At 48.7% G+C, this 21,088-nt stretch overlaps 1 protein-coding gene across 14 annotated transcripts in view; it reads right to left on the bottom strand.

Annotated features, from left to right (window-relative positions):
- The window catches only part of LOC142463021 (uncharacterized), a 241,942-nt gene that overhangs the window by 157,553 nt on the left and 63,301 nt on the right, over positions 1–21,088 (bottom strand). For 8 of the 14 annotated variants that reach the window (XM_075565214.1, XM_075565225.1, XM_075565223.1 and 5 more), the window contains one exon: positions 8,210–8,627. The exons of 2 other annotated variants lie outside the window; for them this stretch is intronic. In XM_075565214.1, the coding sequence (XP_075421329.1) occupies positions 8,210–8,627 (418 nt within the window). Of the gene's footprint in view, positions 1–8,209; positions 8,628–10,342; positions 10,408–21,088 lie in introns of those variants that run through there. 4 more of the 14 variants (XM_075565221.1, XM_075565224.1, XM_075565222.1 and 1 more) reach the window with 2 other exon arrangements.

Genomic DNA, 21,088 nt, shown 5'->3' with positions numbered 1-21,088 from the left:
GGATCGAGAGCAAAGTCTCCATCTTTGCTGATGATACTAAATTGTGTAAGGTAATAGAATCAGAGCAGGATGTAATTTCTCTTCAGAAGGACTTGGAGAGACTGGAAACGTGGGCAGGTAAATGGCAAATGAGGTTTAATACAGATAAATGTAAGGTTATGCATTTGGGATGCAAGAATAAAAAGGCGACTTACAAATTTAATGGAGATATATTGGGGGAATCCTTGATGGAGAAGGATTTAGGAGTGCATGTAGACAGCAGGCTTAGCAATAGTGCCCAATGTCATGCAAAGGCAAACAAGATCTTATCTTGCATCAAACGGGCAATGGATGGAAGGGAAGTAAACATAATTATGCCCCTTTACAAAGCATTAGTAAGACCACACCTTGAATATGGAGTACAATTTTGGGCACCAATCCTAAGAAAATACATTATGGAACTAGAGAGAGTGCAGAGAAGAGCCACCAAATTAATAAAGGTGATGGACATTCTAACTTATGAGGAGAGGCTAGCTAAATTAGATTTATTTACATTAGAAAAGAGGCGTCTAAGAGGGGATATGATAACTATATACAAATATATTCAGGGACAATACAAGGAGCTTTCAAAAGAACTATTCATCCCACGGGCTGTACAAAGAACTCGGGGCCATCCCTTAAGGTTGGAGGAAAGGATATTTCACCAGCAACAAAGGAAAGGGTTCTTTACAGTAAGGGCAGTTAAAATGTGGAATTCATTGCCCATGGAGACTGTGATGGCAGATACAATAGATTTGTTCAAAAAAAGGTTGGACATCTTTTTAGATGGGAAATGTATGCAGGGATATACCAAATAAGTATACATGGGAAGGGTGTTGATCCAGGGATTAATCCGATTGCCAATTCTTGGAGTCAGGAAGGAATTAATTTTTCCCCTTAATGGGGTTTTTTGTTTGCCTTCCTCTGGATCAATAAGTAAGTATAGATATAGAATAAAGTATCTGTTGTCTAAATTTAGCATAGGTTGAACTTGATGGACGTACGTCTTTTTTCAACCTCATCTACTATGTAACTATGTAACCTCCAGCGAACATAATTATTCTGACCACAAGCTGGAATTTCTCGCCCTTATGTGGGAAATTGTGGATAAACTCCATGACTATCTGTATGGGGTCACCTTTGAAGTGTGTACAGACAACAATCCGTTGACAAACATAATGACGACCGCCAAACTGGACGCTGCAGGCCATCGAAGGCTAGCGGCCCTCTCAAACTACATGTTAACATTGAAGTACAAGCCAGGGCCTCTAAACTTCAGGGCCGATGCCCTCTCCAAAGGACCCGGACTAGAGGTCACTCCGGATGATGACATTTGGGAGGAGATTCCTGGGCCAGGGATGCAAGCCATGTGCAACACGGCTGCTATTTTAGGGAATAAAGTGGCATTTTCTGAATTACGTGTCGTGTATTCCTTGGGATGTCAATCCAAGGCTCTGCCTGCTGCCTACTGTGACCCCGATGGGATGAACGTCACCCCAGATAAAATTATCTCGTGGAAGGATTTGATACAATATCAGGTAAGGGACCCTGTAGCGGGCCTTATCCATTAGGCGGTACAGAAAAACTGCTTAGCTGAAACGTGCTCCCAGCGACCTTGTTGCCATTCTCATGCGAGAAGCTGACAAATTCAAGCTGGACAACGGTCTACTATACCGTTGGTACAATACCATGACCATCCAGAAAGGTAATAATTGGTTCTACCCTGAAATTTACAATATCTAGTCCTGAAAGCCTTGCACGATGAACATGCCCATCTGGGCGTAGAAAAGACCTTTGGGTTGGTACAAGATCGGTTCTTCTGGCCTCAGATGCGCGAATCAGTGGAGCGATACTGTTGACGGTGCTCTCGATGCATCCAACGCAAGACTCTCCCAACCAGAGCCTCCCCCAAGGCTCATCTGAAAAGCTCGGGTCCCATGGACTTGGTGTGTATGGACTTTCTGTGCACTGAACCTGATACCCGAGTCATCAGTAATGTGTTGGACATCACGGATCATTATACTCGCTACGCACAGGCCTTCCCCACCAAAGATCAGTGTCATCGTTGTGCTCGCCACAAACCAGGGTCGGACCGCGTGGCTGAGGTGGGGTTGTATAAGAACCGACCTTAGACCGCACAGGCTGATCTGGATTTCGTAGTCGTATATAGCAGGATCGGGACTGGAGAGAGCAGCGTAGTCAGTGGATGAGCCAGGGTCAGGATTGGAGACATCATGGTAGTCCAAGCAGGGAGTCGGCAACAGGAGATCAAGCAGGTCTTCCTGCTTCAGCTAAATTGCTGCAGGTCGGGAACGGGGTTTGCGCAAGTGGCGTCCACGGCCCATGGCGCTGGTCTCAGGAAAGAGAAGGCTGACCGGATTGGGCAGACCGCCAGGCAGCACTGGTAAACCAATGCTTCAGCGCAGGAGTCCAGAACGAGCCTGTGTGGGGAGAGAGCTACAGACCTCAGGACTCAGGGACAGGCCTCTGCTATGGGAAGGGCAGCAGGCCTCAGGAAACAGGGAGCTGAAGTTACGCTGGAGATCCACCACTTCAGCACAGGAACCAGGACACGGCCTCTGCAATGGAGAGAGCAGTAGGCCCCAGGACTCAGAGAAAGACCTCTGCTATGGGAAGGGCAGCAGGTCTCAGGAAACAGGGAGCTGAAGTTACACTGGAGATACACCGCTTCAGCACAGGAACCAGGACATGAACTAGGAACAAGGAACATGAATATGAAAACAGCAGCAAGGCGGCCAAGACAGGTGGCTGTGGCGAACACAGTGAACATCCATGAAGGATTATGCTCGGCAGAGAAGGATTATGGGGATGCACTACTTAAAGGTCAGCGGGCTAATCCCCAGAGGAGGGTGTGAGGGCACTGCTCCAATGAGTGAGTACAAGGCTAGGTTGCAGTGATAGCTTGCACAGCTGCAGTGGATACCAGGGGGAGTGTTCCAGGACTGCACAGGTCTGTAAGGCAAGGTAAGCAGTAGACTGAGGTGTGGATTCCTTACCATCAGAAAGCCATCACGGTGGCTAAAATACTATGGGAACGATACTTTATCTATTACGGACTGCCAAACTGTTTGCATTCGGACCAAGGTCGGAACTTTGAAAGTAATCTCATCAAGGAGTTGCTCAAACTGCTAAATATTACAAAGTCTCGAACCACCCCATACCACCCAGACGGAGATGCTTTGCCGGAGAGGTTCAAGAGAACCCTCCTGGACATGCTCGGCACTTTAAAAGGTTCTCAGAAGAGCGAGTGAAGTAAGCATGTAGAATCCTTGGTGCATGCTTACAATTGCACTCGCCATGAGTCCACAGGGTTCACTCCTTATTTCTTGATGTTCCGGCGAGAAGCACAACTTCTAGTGGATATACATCTGAGGGTATCTATCGACGGGGTACCCAACATGATGCACTTTAGATACGTACAAAGGCTACAAGACAATCGGCAAAATGCTTACGGTTAGTCAAGAAAGCTTCTGCTCGTTTAAATGCTGATAACAAAAGGCGTAATGATCATAAGGTCCGTCATTGGGAGATTCATCCTGGCAATGCCATTCTACTCCAAAATCTAGGAGTCCCCGGCAAACTGGCCGACCGCTGGCGTGACGGAGTATATGAAGTCGAGTCACAGATGCCGGGTCTCCCAGTCTATCGTATAAGAGACAGTGAGGGACGATTAAAAGTCTGGCATCGTAATCACTTCCTCCTTATTCTGCAACTGGAGGAAGGTGAACCAAGAATCCCGACTACACCTTTGGATGGAGAGTCATAACAAGTGGAAGCTAACGAGGGTCCCTCTCAAAGGGGACATCAACACCCTGCGGCATGTCCCAGAGGAGCTATGGATAAAGGGCCTCAACAAACAACCTCTAATGGGGGGACTCCAGTGAGTCCTCCCCTGGACCCTAGAAGCCCATGCTTCATGCCCCAAAGAGACTTTTCAGAGACATTTATACCCTCAATGGGAAAGGCTGAGCCTCAGGACTATGCACATTACTCTTCAGAAGGAGTAGAAGCAGAGCTTCGCAGAAGCCAAAGAATGAGGTACCCTCCCAACCGGGTGTTCTATGATTCATTTGGGGCACCCCACTATGAGGCTCAGGAGTGGTCTCGGGCCAAGATACATTCTGTCATTGCAATGCTCACTCAATTGTATAATCTCATGTAGAGCATTGCAATGTGTTAAGTTATATACTTGTACCGTATTTTTATTATATAACTCTAGTGTATATAGTTATGTATGCTGTTCCCAAGCGAGGCCATTGGGATTTTATCAGGGGGAGTGTGTAGCTCCGGTTCCCTTTGGTGCTCCTATTGGCCCCCTTACCTCTGCGGCAGTTGTGGGTAGATCCAGTGGGTGGCGGGAGTGTGTGGGAGCGGCTAGTGAGGCGAGCCGGTCGCTGGGAGCTTGCGATGCACCCGGCTAGCGGGGGCTACCATTTTGGATATGTGCACGCATGCGCAGTTAGCTATTGGGAGTTGAGGCGGCCATTGTCATGTCGCGCATGCGTGGTGGGGCACTATGAGGCAGCGATCAGTTACATAAGGCAACGCAAGGGACTTCAGCCCCAAGAAGGCTTAGGGGCTTGAATACATGTGACGCCAGGGAGCCTATTGCGCGGCCTGATACCTCTGCACTCAAGAGAGATACGTTTTTGCGTGCTGAGCCCACACCAGTTAGTTAGAGCTGGGAGCAGGTTAGGGGAGGTTGTAGGTGCAGAAAGCAGTAGCCCCTGCACAAGACCAGTTTACCCCCATAGGCCCCAGATATTTACTACCATTACTCCAGATTGTGGTTGCTTCAGGGACAGGTAAGGAACCTGCCCCTTAGTTATTTGCCTGAGTTTAGGGATACAGCTCATCTGCTGCATAGCCCTGATCTTTGTGTCTGGGATCAGATATAACTCAGGATAGAGAATATCTCCACGGAGGATTACTCCACGCTATGACTGCGGCCTGCGGACTGGGAACAGACTAGCCCCACGGTATAGACCGTACGGTGATATTATCCACGCAGGAATTCAACCCATGCGTAGGCGGACAACACGTTGGATCAGACGTATCCCCTTCTGTTATTCTGCGGTACCCGGGTGCAGGAGCCCCAAGCAGGTGCCTAATTCAGTGCACTAACACTCCACGGAATAGCGCTATCTCCAACACTTTGGGTGGGCCCTGACATAAGGGAAAGGGACATCAGGGAATTGGTGCCCAGCACCCAATGTACTTTGGGGACATTCATGTTGGTATCCGGTGGGGTGAACTTACATATAGATTTACGTATATTACTGTGTGGTACAGAGTACCAAGGTTATATCTTGTAGTAAAGGTTGCTAGCACATATTGTGTGCATGCATTATTATTATTGTTCCTGTAAGAGGACCATCCCACCCTGTTGGGATCCATTACAGGTGGAGGAGCTGTAACCGAAGAATCAGGTATACCCCAGGCTCCCAGCGGCGGAGGTTCAGGCCTCTGTGAGCCTATCAGGTAACGCACCAAATACGGTAACACAGGTATATTCCTCCCTCCCTCAGCTGTTCTCCTTGCTGCAGCATCAGTGCTGCCTCCAAACTGACAAGTCACTAAGGAAGCCAAGGGCGAAACCGGTCTGACAAATTTTGAGCATCACAGGCCACCGTATTGAGGAAATTGCAGCTTCATCCAGTTTGGAGGCAGCACTGAAGCTGCAGCAAGGAGAACAGCTGAGGGAGAGACCTGGTCTGTGCACAAGCACCAGGAAATCAACCAATGCTGGTATATCCCTGCAAAGAACTACTCTGACTGCAGGAGCAGGATCCGCACTGACAACCAGGGATTCTGGAGGACGGCTTGTGGATTATGGATGCATCCTTCCCAATGCCTTAAACTGCTGGCTGTTTGTATCACCAGGAAGTCTCCCCTATCCCTATTGAAGAGACAATATTTCATGTAAGTGTGTTTCCTATCAAGTTCAATCAAGGTTTTTATTGTATTTTAAATACTTCTGATTGTGTTTTTTCCTTTTTTGTTTTCATGTGTCCCGGAGTTAAAGTGGAACCACGCGCCGGGGAATCCTTTTCTTTTATGACAGATTTAATAACGTAAACAGATCAATATACAAACTTGGAAATGCTAACCGACTACTAAAGCAAAGTATACAGCTCTACTTATCACACTAAGGGGGGGGGGAGATACAATGGGAAGGGAAGTGTGGAGTAGAAATGAGGATATGGGGAAGGAAAAACAAATAAACATATAAAGAGGGGCAACGTTTCAGGGTAGAACCCTTTCTTATGGTCCGTTCCCTTGGGTCCACAGGAACCTCAAGGTACTTCCCTTGGCCCTTATCCCCCCTGTAAGACACACAAATAGAAAATATGCAAAATCACAGAATAATGCAAACAGCCATCCGCAGTAAAGGTAAGTATGCAGCTGCAGTTAGAGTGAAGAAGATTGCCTGTAACCTCTGCCAGTAGCCTGTGAACATTCATCTTAAGGATGGTTTGCTTTATCCCTACATACTTACCTTTACTGCGGATGGCTGTTCACGGTAGGATTATCTGATCGCATTATTCTGTGATTTTGCATATTTTCTATTTGTGTGTCTTACAGGGGAGATAAGGGCCAAGGGAAGTACTTTGAGGTTCCTGTGGACCCAAGAGAACGAGCCAGAAGAAAGGATTCTACCCTGAAACATTGCCCCTCTTACCCTACCCCAGTGTCTTTATATGTTTATTTGTTTTTCCTTCCCCATACCCTCATTTGTACTCCCCCCCTTAGTGTGATAAGTAGAGCTGTATACTTTGCTTTAGTAGTCGGTTAGCATTTCCAAGTTTGTATATTGATCTGTTTACGTTATTAAATCTGTGGCTTATTCTGAAATTCTCTACGTTTTTCTATTTTCTGTGTGTGCTGGAGCCTATTTTGGGTTTGTATAGTGATATGGCTAAGAGTATTGTACACACTACATTTAAGCCCAAGTCCACTTTCTATCCTCATGAATCTAAGGGTCCATATTTGGAACTCTTTGGGAAGTTGATGGAAACAGACCTCAAACAAATGTGCAAGGACAAACGATATTATAGGATGCAAGATAACCTTGATTGTCGAGAAAGATGGCCCATAGGAATTAGATCAAAATGATAATCTGATTATCCGTCAAGCGGACAAAGGCGGGAGTATTGTTTTTCAAAATGGGGGAGACTATCTAAAAAGGCTTTTCGTCTCTTGGAAGATGTTACTTCCTATAAACAATTACAAGGAGAGCCTACACAAGTATCAGGTCATCCTAAAAGAGTTATTAGTTCAGGCAAATACATCAGGTATCTTGACGGGTAAAGAACTTAGGCAGTGAGGAGAGGGGAAGCGGAGGACAGCGCACACTAATTCCATTTCAATACTGCATTTTTGCCTTTACGGAGGTTAATCTATTCAGGCCATAGACTCTAGTATGGTAAAATCAATTTACGAGTTCTCTAGACCTAGATGTTTAACTTGCGATTGCTCTCTTGTCCTTACTAAGTAATAAGCTTCATGTAGTAATGAGGCACATTAACTACATTGAAACTACATTGCTAGGGGGCTCAATACCATGTGTTGCAGCTACTTCTTCCTAATTAGAGCATAACATACATGATATCAAAGACATTTCAATATTTCATATAGTTTTTATGTTGCACAGTTTGATGTGCATGAGGAAGTGTGGCCTCTCAATAATATGCAAATTAATTTTGCAGCAGCAAATAGGATAATGTTATATTTATGAGTATAGAACAAATGTACAGTTTTAACCTGTTTTTATCTGTTGAAATCTATTTTTACAGTAAATACAAGTATAAACACTAATAGAAATAGCACCAACAATGACTAGAATAGCTTTAACAATGAGTGGTTCTGTTATTTACAGCAATCCTTTTAAACAAAGGAAAAAACACCTTTTTGATGAAAGTAGTGGGTGTTTTGATTTATAAGGAAATCCATCACATTTAAACCAGGCAAGCAGAAAACTAGTAGTTACCAGAATTCTTTAGTTTTCTTGCCCAAATACTATATATGAGTTTTCCAGTAATTCCATCAGGATTAAAAAGAGAACAATTCATGGAAAGGCATTCTACATGATTATGGAAGTGTTAAAAATCTGTATAAATATTATGCTTGTCCAAGAGAAGGTATCACAGCCTACAATGTATCTACTTACCCTAATACTCCTTTCTTGGGTGGTTTGCTCTTGAATTGCCTTGACTGCCTTTGTTTGAATTTTGGAGCAGCTTTCCTAGGTGTTGGCCCTGGTTTAGCAAGAGAAAGTGTGTTTCCTTCATTGATGCCTGATGGCCCCTTTACATCAAGTGTGTCTTTCTCTGCATTTATCTCATTTGTTTCATCTGTGCTTTGTTGCACATCCATGTTTTTATCTTCATCCACATTTTTCCCTTCATCCTTCTCTACTTCCAAGTCTTTCTCTTCTTCCAAGTCTTTCTCTTCTTCCAAGTCTTCCCCTTCTTGCAAGTCTTTTCCTTTATCTTGACTTTTGTCTTCATTTGTTTCTGTCACTTTGGTCGTGATCTTTATTTCAATCAACTCCTTTTTTTCTGCAGGTGTGGATGTTTTAAGCCTGTAAAGTAAAAGGAAACCTCTATAAACATTAGTGCTGACTTTCCTTGTTTCTAAACTGCCCTTCCTATCGGCTGCCCTGCTTGCTACATCTGTATATTGAAATTGAGCTCAAATTTTCCTTTAAAGCAAATTATCAACCTTATTTACTTTTTCATGCTGTTTTTATTTTGTTTACATTTTAATCACATGTGTAAAAGTTCAAATGTATGCAGCAGAGTACAACTTACACTATTTTTTCTAACATTAACGTTTTCCATGTTTTGAAGTTTGATTATGTCACTTAATGGGAAGAGTTTAGCACACATTTAGACTTTAAACTTATTATTTAGGAATAATGAATTATTACATAATACATACAGTACATAAAACATACATACACAATCTGTGATCAGGAAAAAACTTGAACGTAAAACCCTATTGTATTGTATAGTAAAGAAATCTTGAAAAAGATGCATGGCGAACTGCACATTAAGAATACTTTTTCACTCAAGTAATATATCAACTCTTTTTTCCACTCACTTTGTAATTTTATGCTCATTTGTCATAGCGGAAAATAATAAATATCTGAGCTGTGTGACTGAATTGCAGTTAGTTCAAGTGCAGTTGGATTAAGTGGGGAGTTATAACCAGAAGGAACACACCAGGTGTTCCAAGCCTCCAAATGATTACTAAAAAGCTAATGATGCTTAAAATACTATTGTGTATTAATAGAAAAAAAGGATATATTACAACAATATGCAAATGCAGGATAAAGGTATTGTGGATACCGGAAAGGTGCTGAGGCAAGGGTGTGTGTGAGTGTGTGAGTGTGTGAGTGTGTGAGTGTGTGAGTGTGTGTGTGGGGGGGGGGGGAATATCACTAGCAAGGTAAGGGTAGGGTAGGGAAAAAGGGGGTAGGATGGTCCGTGGTTCACAGCAACTTCAGCAGCCAACGCATGGATGTCTAAAAAAACTTTATTGATCGCTAGCAGCAAACATCAGGCAACCACTCTAACATGTTTCGTCCAGGCTATGGACTTTTTCAAAGTTTGAAAAAGCTTTTTCACTCTTTGAAAAAGTCCATAGCCTGGACGAAACATGTTAGAGTGGTTGCCTGATGTTTGCTGCTAGCGATCAATAAAGTTTTTTTAGACATCCATGCGTTGGCTGCTGAAGTTGCTGTGAACCACGGACCATCCTACCCCCTTCTTCCTGTGTCATCATTTCCGGAGGAGCACGCTGACGCCAGCTACACCAGAGGAGGAAGCCGCTGCAGAATTTCCTGCACCAACAGGGACGGCTTTTTCGTGAGTACTCCTAACCTCCACGCGGTATTTCAGGGAGATTATTGAGGCGGTTAGTGCCGGGCTGTGATTTACTTTGGGGCGCCCCTTATGGAGGTGTCCCCCTGTACCTCTATCCGGCTTACTATTACCCAACTCCCTGTTTTCAATACCGGAGGCTTATTGTTTCATTAATCATTGCTGGGTCTCTCTTCAATCAAGTTGCCATAAAGTGTGTGCACTACCTGTTAGCAGCCTCGGTATACTGGGTAATTCCAAATTCTCTAGGGTAGGGAAAACCCTGACAGTGAAGGATGTCAGTGCAGGAAGATTAGGTGGGCAACGTTTCGGGGTTATGAACCCCTTTTACAGGCCCATTCCCATAGCCTCCGCAAAGTTTATTTATTTATTTATTTATAAAATATTTTACCAGGAAGTAATACATTGAGAGTTACCTATCGTTTTCAAGTATGTCCTGGGCACAGAGTAAAACAAAATAATACATGGTTACAAATACAGTTACATAAATGAACAAGGTATACATTATATACAAGACATTGCATGCACAGTTAAAGAAAATATATATTATGAGCGTATGAAACAGTTACAGACCAGTTATATATATATATATATATATACAGGTGCACAGACGAGTATTCCAAAATTTGCCTTAAACTTGCTTTGGAAAATCTGGGGCAATCACCAACAAGATCCAGGTACATCCTGGGTACATGCTGCAAACATTTCAGTGACATTTCTGCAGAGACTAATGGCCTATCGGATTAACACAGCAGGGGTCCCTGGCAGTCCCATTCAGGTTGAATGAGACTGCCAGGGACCCCCTGCTGTTAATCTGATGGGCTATTAGTCTGTCTGCAGAAATGTCACTGAAATGTTGCAGCATGTACCCAGCATGTACCTGGGTCTTGTTGGTGATTGCCCCAGATTTGTTTTAGAATATTCGTCGACACTACAGTATATATATATTTATATACAGTGTTAGAAAAATCCGGTCGCCCGCACGCCCCGGGCGACTGGATTTGACCCCATGGCGACCTCCTCATGGCCGCCCAAGCAGCGCACGCAATTTTCCCTGCTCGCGCTTTATGAGCCCATTATATGCCTCCTTCTCCAACTGCAATGGTCGCGCGGTGTCAGACGCCATGTTGCCATGCCAACATGACGCTTATGACATCATGAAGTCACGCAGCGTCAAGGAGCTGAGGAGCACAAGAGACCATTGGAGCCTGGTGCCGGCCCAGCCGCACCTCCCGTCCGGCTGCCCAACCTCTCGCATGTCAAGCCCGACTGCCCGACCTCCAGCACCTCCCGCCCGGCTGCCCGACATCCCTCTAGGCTGCCCGACCTCCAGCCCAGCTGCCCGACCCCCTGCCTGGCTGCCCGACCCCCCGCCTAGCTGCCCGACCCCCAGCCCAGCTTCCCAGCTGGCCGCATGTGGAGGACAAGCAAGCCCTGAATGAACTGCTGCACTGGTGAATACCCACCCAGTGAGTGTGTCTGTGAGTGTGTGTGTGTCTGTCTGTGAGTGTGTGTGTGTCTGTGAGTGTGTGTGCTCTCTCTCTCTCTCTCTCTCTCTCTAGCTCTCTCTCCCTCTCCCCTCTTCTCTCTCCCCTCTCCCCTCTGCCCTCTCCCTCCCCTGCCCTATACCTACACCGAAATAACCTATACTGCTTTCTACCAGATCTAACTCTCGAGCTTCACACAGGAGACATCGGAATCCCCCTAACCCAGAAGAGAGATAGGGAACACCTCCCCTCCAATGTATAACTTTGCGGGAATGAGGGTAGCTGGACATTGAGGTACTGTGAATCAGGTAACATCCAAGCCGGGATTGCTGCTTTAGATATTGTGACACACACACACACACACACACACACACACACACACACACACACACACACACACACACACACACACACACACACACACACACACACACACACACACACACACACACACACACACACACACACACACACACACACACACACACGTAATTATGTAACAAGGACTAATTGTAGTAAAGTATAAATGTAATACAATAAATAAACTGTTATGTCAAAAACGAATGTTGTTCTTATTAGGAATTTATTCATTTAAAAAACAAACCGGGGCTGGGGGCGGGGCTAAGTGGTGAGTAGATTTTTTGGTTTGGCGAGTAGATTTTTGGGTGATTTGTCGACCACTGTCTGTATATGTGTGTGTGTGTGTGTGTGTGTGTATATATGTATATATATATATATATATATAGTATATATATATATCACAACACAACAGCGCAATACCACAAACAAAATGTTCTCAAACCTTAAACATAAAAATATGAATAAGACCCAGAAAAAAATATATAAATAAATTAAAACAATTAAGCAAACTTGATAGTCCAGGTAATAGTGCAAGCTTCAAAGCAGGGAGAATCTAATAACCAATTGTTATAGGGGGGGGCAGCCGAATCCAAAGGAGGAATCACTTCCACAACTGAAATGAAAAAGAAAAGAGAAAAGCGCACCCCTTAGTGCATTATCTTCACAGTAGGAAGATGGATATTTATTTATAAAAATAGGTCGTAGGCAATGCACACTTACAAGAAATAAATATGCAATGTTCACATAAAAGGTATCTTTAAGGAGACACACACACACACAAAGAAATAAAGCGCCAATAAGATAGATGATTAAATGTGCAAAATTAATAGTATGTAATTCTGATTTTGACCCTCAATGGGACACCTCTATTGGGGAGGAGAGAAGGGAAGGAAGTGGTAGGGAAACAGGGATGGGAGATTGGGAAAGGGAGAGAAGGGATGGGAGGGAATGGAGGGAAGAGGGAGAGGAAAAAAGGGGGTGGAAGAGGGAGGGGGAAGGAAAGGGGGGATAGGGATGGGTTAGGAAAGGCAGGTCCAGATGGACAAGACCACCTATGGCTGTGCTTTTGTGTGACCCAAGAGAAATAAATTGTGAACACATGGGGGGAAAACACAGGATGGGAAGACAGAAACACAACGAAAACAAATATGCCACAAGTAAATATAAAAAGAAGAAAGAAAAAAACTCTGAATAAAAATGCTGGAGACTCCACGCAGCTTTCCACAGGAACAACCACCTTCCTTGAAAATCTATAAAACAAGAGGAAAGCGCCGGCTCCATAGCGTAATTCAGTAAAAATTAGATTTAATCAAAACAAGGTAAAATCAGCTCACTCACAAAAGCGCTGGGACAATCGCATAAAAAGTCTGTGGCAAGGGGTCTTTGCTGGATACTGCGCCGGTAGATAGCTGGTAACCTCATGGATTCATAGATAGGTAATGTACATCCGGTTTCAGATGTGCATCAGATTGTGCCTTAGAATAGCGGTCCTCCCAGCAAAAGTGTAGCACCTCTCTTGGTTCCACTGCTACTGGCTAATGATCAGTGATAGCAGACTCCTTTGCCGACAGTCCTCAGACAGAAAAACTACACCTTTTGTCACATAGGTAATGGCGACTTCATCAAGGGTATCATGAACAGTGGCTGATTAGCCCTTATATAGTCCATTATTTAATTATATAATTAGCAATAGTCCCATTCATAATTTAGCCCTCTGATGGTAGAATGACGGGAATCAAGTTGCAGCAGTCGGGCTTCAGGTTAATGATGTCCGGAGAAAGCATTAGCATTCAGTGACCATCGTAGATCGGTTGGCAGCCGGCCTGATCGACTCCGGTGCCACCATTACTCTGGTGCGACCAGATATGGTCAGCCCAGAGGATCTGCTTTCTGGCACAGGGATGCAGCTCACCATGCCAGTCGGGGGACCTAGGTCAATGCAGGTTGCCTGGGTGTTTTTCCACTGGGGTGCCGGATGTGGGTGTCCTGCCAGGTTTAGATACTCTGTAATGACCTGGGGCACCTCATCTGCTCGTTTTCAGAAGAATATGCTCCTGTGGCTGTGGCCAAGGCAGGGTTCCTAAGGTCATTGAGGAGACCTGACAGGTAATCCTGACCAAGTCTGAACTGTGTCCTGACCTCCCTTCCAACATACCTGTTTCCCCATCCCCTGATTTAGTGAATGAGGATGAGTGGCCGGAGCTTGGTGCACAGTTCAGAGAAGCTGTTCGCTCCGATCCTGACAGAGGGCATGAGACGTCGGGCGACCGAGTCTTTCTCTGAGAGTTGGTCTAATTGGTACCTCTGGCACCTTGGGCTCCTGTACAGAGAGCATGTCTCTGATGCTTTAGACATGGTATTGTGATGACTAAGGAGATTCCTTCCTCTCCTTGTCCCTCTCTCCCATCTCCCGTTACCCTTTCTACTCCTTCCCACTCCTCTCCTTCATCTTCTACCTCTCTCCCCTTGCCGCAGCGCGTTCCCCGCAGGTCTCGTCTACTCACGCGCTCCCTTAGCCCCTGCTTTGATCCTCCCCACTCCCTCTCCCCCGCGGTAGCTCCTTTACCTTCCCCTGTGGTGCCATCCGTCCCATTGCCTCCTCCTCGCGTGGTGCCCATGGCACGGCGTTCCGTGCGCCTGGTGACGCGTCCGGTGCGTGCACCCTCTCAGCCCACGGGGGACGAGCGTGCATGCTCCTCTCTGCCTTTGCTGGCCAGTGCGCATTCCCCTCCTCTTGGCTCCGTCACCCTCCTGTGGTCTTCCCCTGCTCCGTGCGGGCCGCGCCTGTGTTGCAACCTGTGTGCGCGCATCCCCAGCTTACAGGGGGCGCGCGCACAGACTCTTCTTATCAGGTTCCCCCTGTCTCTACCTCCCAAGCTGTACAGGACATTCCCCTAACTGCCCCTTCTGTCTCCTCCTCTTCTCTCCCTGACCTATCTCTTGCTTCTCACTCAGAAGCGTGTGTGAAGAGCTCCCAGGCATTTGGTAAGGAATCAGCTTTATTCTTTCTTTATTTGGTATATTTTGCTGTGGATCTGTGGGGGAGTATACTGTGAGTATACTGTGAGTTTTTAGAGGGTTTTGGGTGCTTTTTCAGGTTTAAAAACCGTTTTTGTTTTTCACCCAGAGGCTGCAGTGATTCAACCCAGCAAAGCTACACTGCGGCTGGCTGGAAACTGTAGTCTCAGACCCTCTCTCCTCCCCTACCCCTGGCTGTTTATTTTACTTCTAGTTTCACTTTAATTTAAGCCTGATTTCTGTTTGTCATTTGCAATTTTGGGGAGCTCTGTGTCTTACTTTAAGACCTTCAATATTGTGGTGTGGTTTCTTGTAAGAGACAGAGTTAATAAGGGGAGAAAAGAGAAGATTACAGCAGGTTTTAAAAAGCTGTTTTTCTTCCCCTCCCTGTGCAGAGATAGTTAACTGGTTCTTAAAGGGACAGTTTCCTCTCTGCATCTCTCTCCCTAAGCACTATTTCCTTCCCTTACTTAGAGGCTTATTTTATCATGCCTGGGGGGGAATAGGACTAGTGCAGTAACAGGGGCCACACCTGGACATCAGACTCCAAAATCTGGGGCCCCTAGAATCAATAACCACAGCCCTAGGCCTGGTCCTTCCAGTGCCCTGGCCACGCCTCCCCCAGCGCCTGTTGTCAGTTTAACCCCTGCAGTCCTAATTCCAACATGGGCGCATGAGGCAGCTGCAGGCGTTGACCCCAGCAACAACAACGCTGGGGCCACGCCCGGTGTGAGCAGGAAGCTTGGGGTGAGGTGCCCAATGTCACCTGGCCTTAACATGGTGATCTATGTGAGGGCTGTGGCAGATGTTGTGAGTCCCTCTGCTGTGGTGGCAGCCAGCAAGATGTATGGGAGGGGCATTTTCTTCCTCCATATGCTGGCTGCCACCCACACTTTGGCGCAGAAAGGCATCAATGTAGAGGGGACCTACATCCCCATAGAACCCATGGAGGGGTTAGGCACAAAAATCATCCTGTCCAATGTGCCCCCCTTCATCCCAGACAGCCTCATGTGCCCACGCCTGCAAGCCCTGGGAGATATTAAATCTCCCATAACAAAAATTCCGCTGGGCTGCAGGAATAGAGCGCTGAGGCACGTGCTCTCTTTTAGGCGGCAGGTACAAGTGCTGCTGCCGGGGAGCACAGAATCTGTGGAGGGTTATTTTGGGGTGCCCTACACATCGGTGCATAACATACACCGTGTACAGGAGATGTCGCTGTCCCATCTCGAACAGTGACGTCTGCGCCCACCACAGCGGGGCCTTCGGGGGCCCAGGACCCCCCTAGGACCACAGGAGATGTCGCTGTCCCATCTAGAACAGTGACATCTGCGCCCACCACAGAGGGGTCCTCGGGGGCCCAGGTCCCCCCTGGGACCGCAGGAGATGTCGCTGCCCCATCTCGAGCAGTGACATCTGCACCTCTCCCTGGGGAGCGGAGGGAGGGGGTCACCCTGGAGCGGCCACCCTCTGTTGTCGCTGTCCCCCCGCGGGAGGAGACACCCTGTGCTGCTGCGCCCACCGGGGCGGGGCCCTCGTGGGCCCAGATCCCCCCTGGGACCGCAGGAGTTGTCGCTGCCCTGTCTCGAGCAGTGACATCTGCACCTTTCCCCGGGGAGCGGAGAGAGGGTGAGGGGGTTGCCCTGGAGCGGTCTCCCTCTGTTGTCACTGTCCACCCCCACGGGAGGAGACACCTTGTACCGCTGCGCCCACCGCGGCGGAGCCCTCAGGGGCCCAGGTCCCCCCTGGGACCGCAGGAGATGTCACTGCCCCAATCTCGGGCGGTGACATCTGCACTTCTCCCCAGGAAAAAGAGGGAGAAGAAAAGAGTCACCCTGAAGAAGTCACCCTCTGTTGTCGCTGTCTCCCCCCAGGAGCACCCTACCCCCAATGTAAGCATCGTATATGGTGCGGGGAAGCGGTGGGAGGCTCCCGCTGAGGAGGTGGCGGTACCCTTTTTTGGGGAATCAATCCCCAGGAAGAGGAAAGAAAAAATTAAGAACAAGAGGGTGATTGAGGAAGGCGAGGAGGGTGAACCGTATTACATTCACCCTCAGAAGTCTCCGAAGCGGAATGCAACATCAATTCCGCACAGGGTGGCCCTGTCCGGCCCACAGGTTAGGATTAGCCAGTGTAAGCCGGACCCCATAAATATGCAGTCCCCCCCTCGAAGATCTGGAGGGCATGCAGGAGGAGGTACCCGGCGTCCCTGGGGTGGAAGATCAAAGTGCTCAACAACATGAGGCTTTGCTCCTAGAAATGGACGTTGGGGAGCCTTCCAACACCCCTTCCAGTTGGAGAACATCCCCCGGGGACTTGTGTTTCGGTGAATCTGCAGCGCCAGACGCAGTTGTCTTCAGGGACTCAGAGGTCGGCCAGGATCCCCCTCCGACTGTGCCCCCTTCGGGTGGCACACCTGAGGGTGAGCCCCGGTTTGAGTCACCGGAAGAAGGGGGTGGATTATGGCTGACACCCGTGGTTGGGGGTTTGGAGGATGGAGCGGGGGAGGCGGGTGTGGGTGAGGGTGTTTTTGCGAGCACTTCATTTTGCATCTTGGAGATGCCAGATGTGAGCTCTCCTGGTGATGAGTTTTGGTCGGGCACTTTGTTGGAGGCGACTGCTGGGCTGGACCCTCCCTATGAGGTACTTGCTGAAAAGTGCCCTCCCGCGATTAATGCGAACGCCAGTGGCATCCCGTTTGTTCGCATGGTGGTAGAGGAGATCAGGAGGGCACTGTGTGCCTCGTTTGCCCCCGAGGACACTAGGGAGACCACTGCCTCTGCCATACCACCACCAGCTACCCCTAAACATCCCACCCCGGGGTTGGGTGTGGAAGATATAGTGGACCCCCTCGTGGAAACACAGAGGAGGGGACCCACTTTAAGGCTGAGAAAGGCCCCCGCAGAGAGGGGCGGGGGTCTTCAGTTTTTCAGTCAAGAGGAGCTCAGGGAGTTGGGGCTCAGTGAGGAGTCCTCTGGCACCTCGGAGGCGGTGGACTCTTTGACCCCCATTATCCCTGCCCAGGAGCTAGATGGTTTCCTGGAGGATACCCTCTGCAAACACGGAACCACGAAGGTGCAGTTGGCCCTTGGAAGGTGGAAGGATGCCTCGGTCATTCTCCACTCTCTCTTAGTATACATCAGGGCTAACCACAAGGGCAAAATCTCTGGGCCTATCCATCTTCGTGTCCTGAAATTTCATAAATTGATGCATGACCACATAAAGGCTTCTCGGGGTGTAGCTACCTGAGCGCCTGAGGAAAGCAAAACTCCTGATTACCAATGGCTTTGAGCATCGGTACACTTAACGTGAATGGCTGTAAGGACGGGTTTCGCATGTTCCAGGTACTCTCCTTTTTACAGAAGGGAAAGTATTCTGTGAGTTTCCTGCAGGAAACCCATACCACTCCAGAGGCTGAAGCCAGCTGGCATTTGGAGTGGCGAGGCAGTGTCTTCTTTAGCCACCTCACTTCATCATCTAGTGGGGTGGTGACCCTGTTCTCTGAGTCCTTTCAACCAGAGCTACTGCTTGCCAAAACTGTTGTTCCAGGTCGCCTGTTGCATCTCAGGGTCCGGCACGAGGACTACACGTTTAATTTCCTGAACGTGTATGCTCCTGCCACCGGACCCCTGAGAAGGCAGTTCTTCGTCAGAATGTCTGAATACCTGGAGACAGTCGACGCGGACAAATACGTGGTGCTCGGGGGTGATTTTAACTGTACCCTCGAGGCTCGGAAAGACCGGAATGGTCCGGAGCCACACCCGTGTTCTGCATCGGCCTTGCGGGAGGTCATCACCCGCTACTCCTTGGTAGACGTCTGGCGAGAACAACATCCTGGGGCATCCACTGAGTTCACCCATGTTAGGGTGTTTAGGGGTGAACGGATGTCCTGGTCCCGGATCGACAGGCTGTATATTTCCAGCCACAGCCTGTCAAGAGCCCAGTCCAGTGCAATTAGGCTGGCGCCGTTTTCGGACCACAATTGTGTGTCCGTGACGGTGATGCTGCTACCTGCAGCACCCTCGGCCGCATATTGGCACTTCAACAATACGTTGTTGGAGGACAAGGGGTTTGCGACGTCGGTCCGAGACTTTTGGATGGCCTGGAGAGGTTGCAGGTCAGACTTTGCCACGTTAGAGCAGTGGTGGGACGTGGGCAAAGTTCATCTGCACCTCGTGTGTCAGGAGTACACCAAAGGTGCCAGCGGGCGGCGCGATGCTGAGATCGAGGCCCTAAGGGAGGAGGTGCTCGATCTCGAGAAGCGGCTGTCTGTGGCAGGAGACCAATACCTGCAGAGTATGTACGTGGAGAGGAAGTGCGCTCTCCGGGACTTGGAAGATCGGAGAGCTCGGGGGGCGTATGTGCGATCCCGCATCCACTTCCTTTGGGAGATGGATCGCGGGTTGCGCCTCTTCTACACGCTGGATAAAAAGAGGGGAAACCATAGACATATCACCTGCTTGTTGGCAGAGGACGGTACCCCTCTGACTGACCCAGAGAGCATCCGGGACAGAACCCGGAGATTCTATGTAAATCTTTTCTCTCCGGAGTCCATCCAGCCAGATAAATGCAGGGTCTTATGGGAGGGGCTTCCCACGGTCGGTGAGGATGGAAGGGAGTGGCTTGAGTTACCATTGACTCTGTCCGAGCTCTCTGAAGCCCTCAATCTCATGTCCCGCGGAAAAACGCTGGGGCTAGACGGGCTGACTGTGGAGTTCTTCCGTTTTTTCTGGGAGATGCTGGGACCTGATTTCACCGAAGTCCTAGCCGAAGCCCTGGAGACGGGTGAGATGCCCCTTTCGTGTTGGCGGGCAATACTGTCTCTGCTGCCGAAGAAGGGAGATCTCCGCCAAATCTCTAACTGGCGACCGGTCTCACTGCTCAGCACGGACTATAAGATCGTAGCCAAAGCGCTTTCGCTGAGGCTCAAGTCTGTGCTGGCAGAGGTGATTCACCCCGACCAGTCCTATACTGTCCCGGGCAGGAATATTCATGACATCTTTCTGGTCCGGGACCTGATGCACTACGCACAGAGGACTTGTCTATCACTCACCTTCCTGTCCCTAGATCAAGAGAAGGCATTTGACAGAGTGGATCACCGTTACCTTATGCAGACCCTGCGGGCATTTGGCTTTCTCCAGATGCTGTATGCCTCTGCAGAGTGTCTGGTGAAGATCAACTGGTCCCTGACGGCACCTTTTGTGTTTGGTCGGGGAGTACGTCAAGGGTGCCCCCTGTCTGGGCAACTGTACGCGCTGGCCATTGAGCTCTTCCTCTGCCTACTGAGGAGGAGGCTCACCGGGCTGGTGCTGCGGGAGCCCGACATGCGGGTAGTCCTGTTGGCTTATGCCGATGACGTGCTCCTCGTGGCCCAGGACCTAGATGATCTAAAGCGGGCACAAGCGTGCCAAGAGGTCTACACCGCGGCCTCTTCTGCTCGGATCAACTGGTCCAAGTGCTCTGGCATTTTGGTGGGTCCCTTACAGGTGAACTCCTTGCCCCCCGCGTTTTGGAATGTCTCGTGGGAGAGCAATACTCTCAAGTATCTGGGAGTCTACCTGTCTGCTGCGGAGGACCCGGCCCCAGAAAACTTCAGTGATCTTGAAGAACGGGTCATTGCTCGTCTGGGGTCATGGGTGTATCTGTCGCGAATGCTTTCCCTTAGGGGAAGAACCCTGGTGATTAATCAGCTGGTGGCCAGTCAGTTATGGCACCGGCTGATAGCCATGGGTCCAACCCCCGAATTTATCAACAAGATCCAGAGGAGGTTGATGGATTTCCTCTGGATGGGGAAGCATTGGGTCTCTGCGGGAGTTGCGTGTCTCCCTTTGGAGGAGGGTGGACAGGGAGTGGTGTGTGTCCGCTCCCAGTTACACACTTTCCGCCTCCAATACCTGCAGAGATACCTATTCGCTGATCCATCTCCGCAGTGGTGCCAGTTGGCGACCAGTTTCTTTCGCCAGCTGCGCAATATGAGGTATGACCGGCAACTGTTTATCATCAGGCCCGAGGGTTTAGGTAGAGACCTCTCGGTGCTGCCGGCATACTACCGGGACTTACTTAAGGCCTGGAAACTGGTCTCCGCGACCAGGAAGGAACAGGCGGTGGGGGTTGATTTCCTCGCTGAGCCCCTGCTGTATAATCCGGCAGTGGGGGCTTGGATGTTGGATTCACCCTCTATTTGCCGCCGGCTAATCCTGGCACAGGTGACCAGAGTCGGGGATCTCCTGGACTTTGGGCGGCGAGACTGGGTTAGGGCAGAGGTGCTCGCGCCCCGTATGGGTCTGCATACTGCCCGCG

This window comes from Ascaphus truei, chromosome 11 (assembly GCF_040206685.1).
Source record: "Ascaphus truei isolate aAscTru1 chromosome 11, aAscTru1.hap1, whole genome shotgun sequence".
NCBI classification, from domain to species: domain Eukaryota; kingdom Metazoa; phylum Chordata; class Amphibia; order Anura; family Ascaphidae; genus Ascaphus; species Ascaphus truei.
Note: the sequence above shows the minus strand (reverse complement) of the source record. Positions and strands in the feature narration are given on the sequence as shown.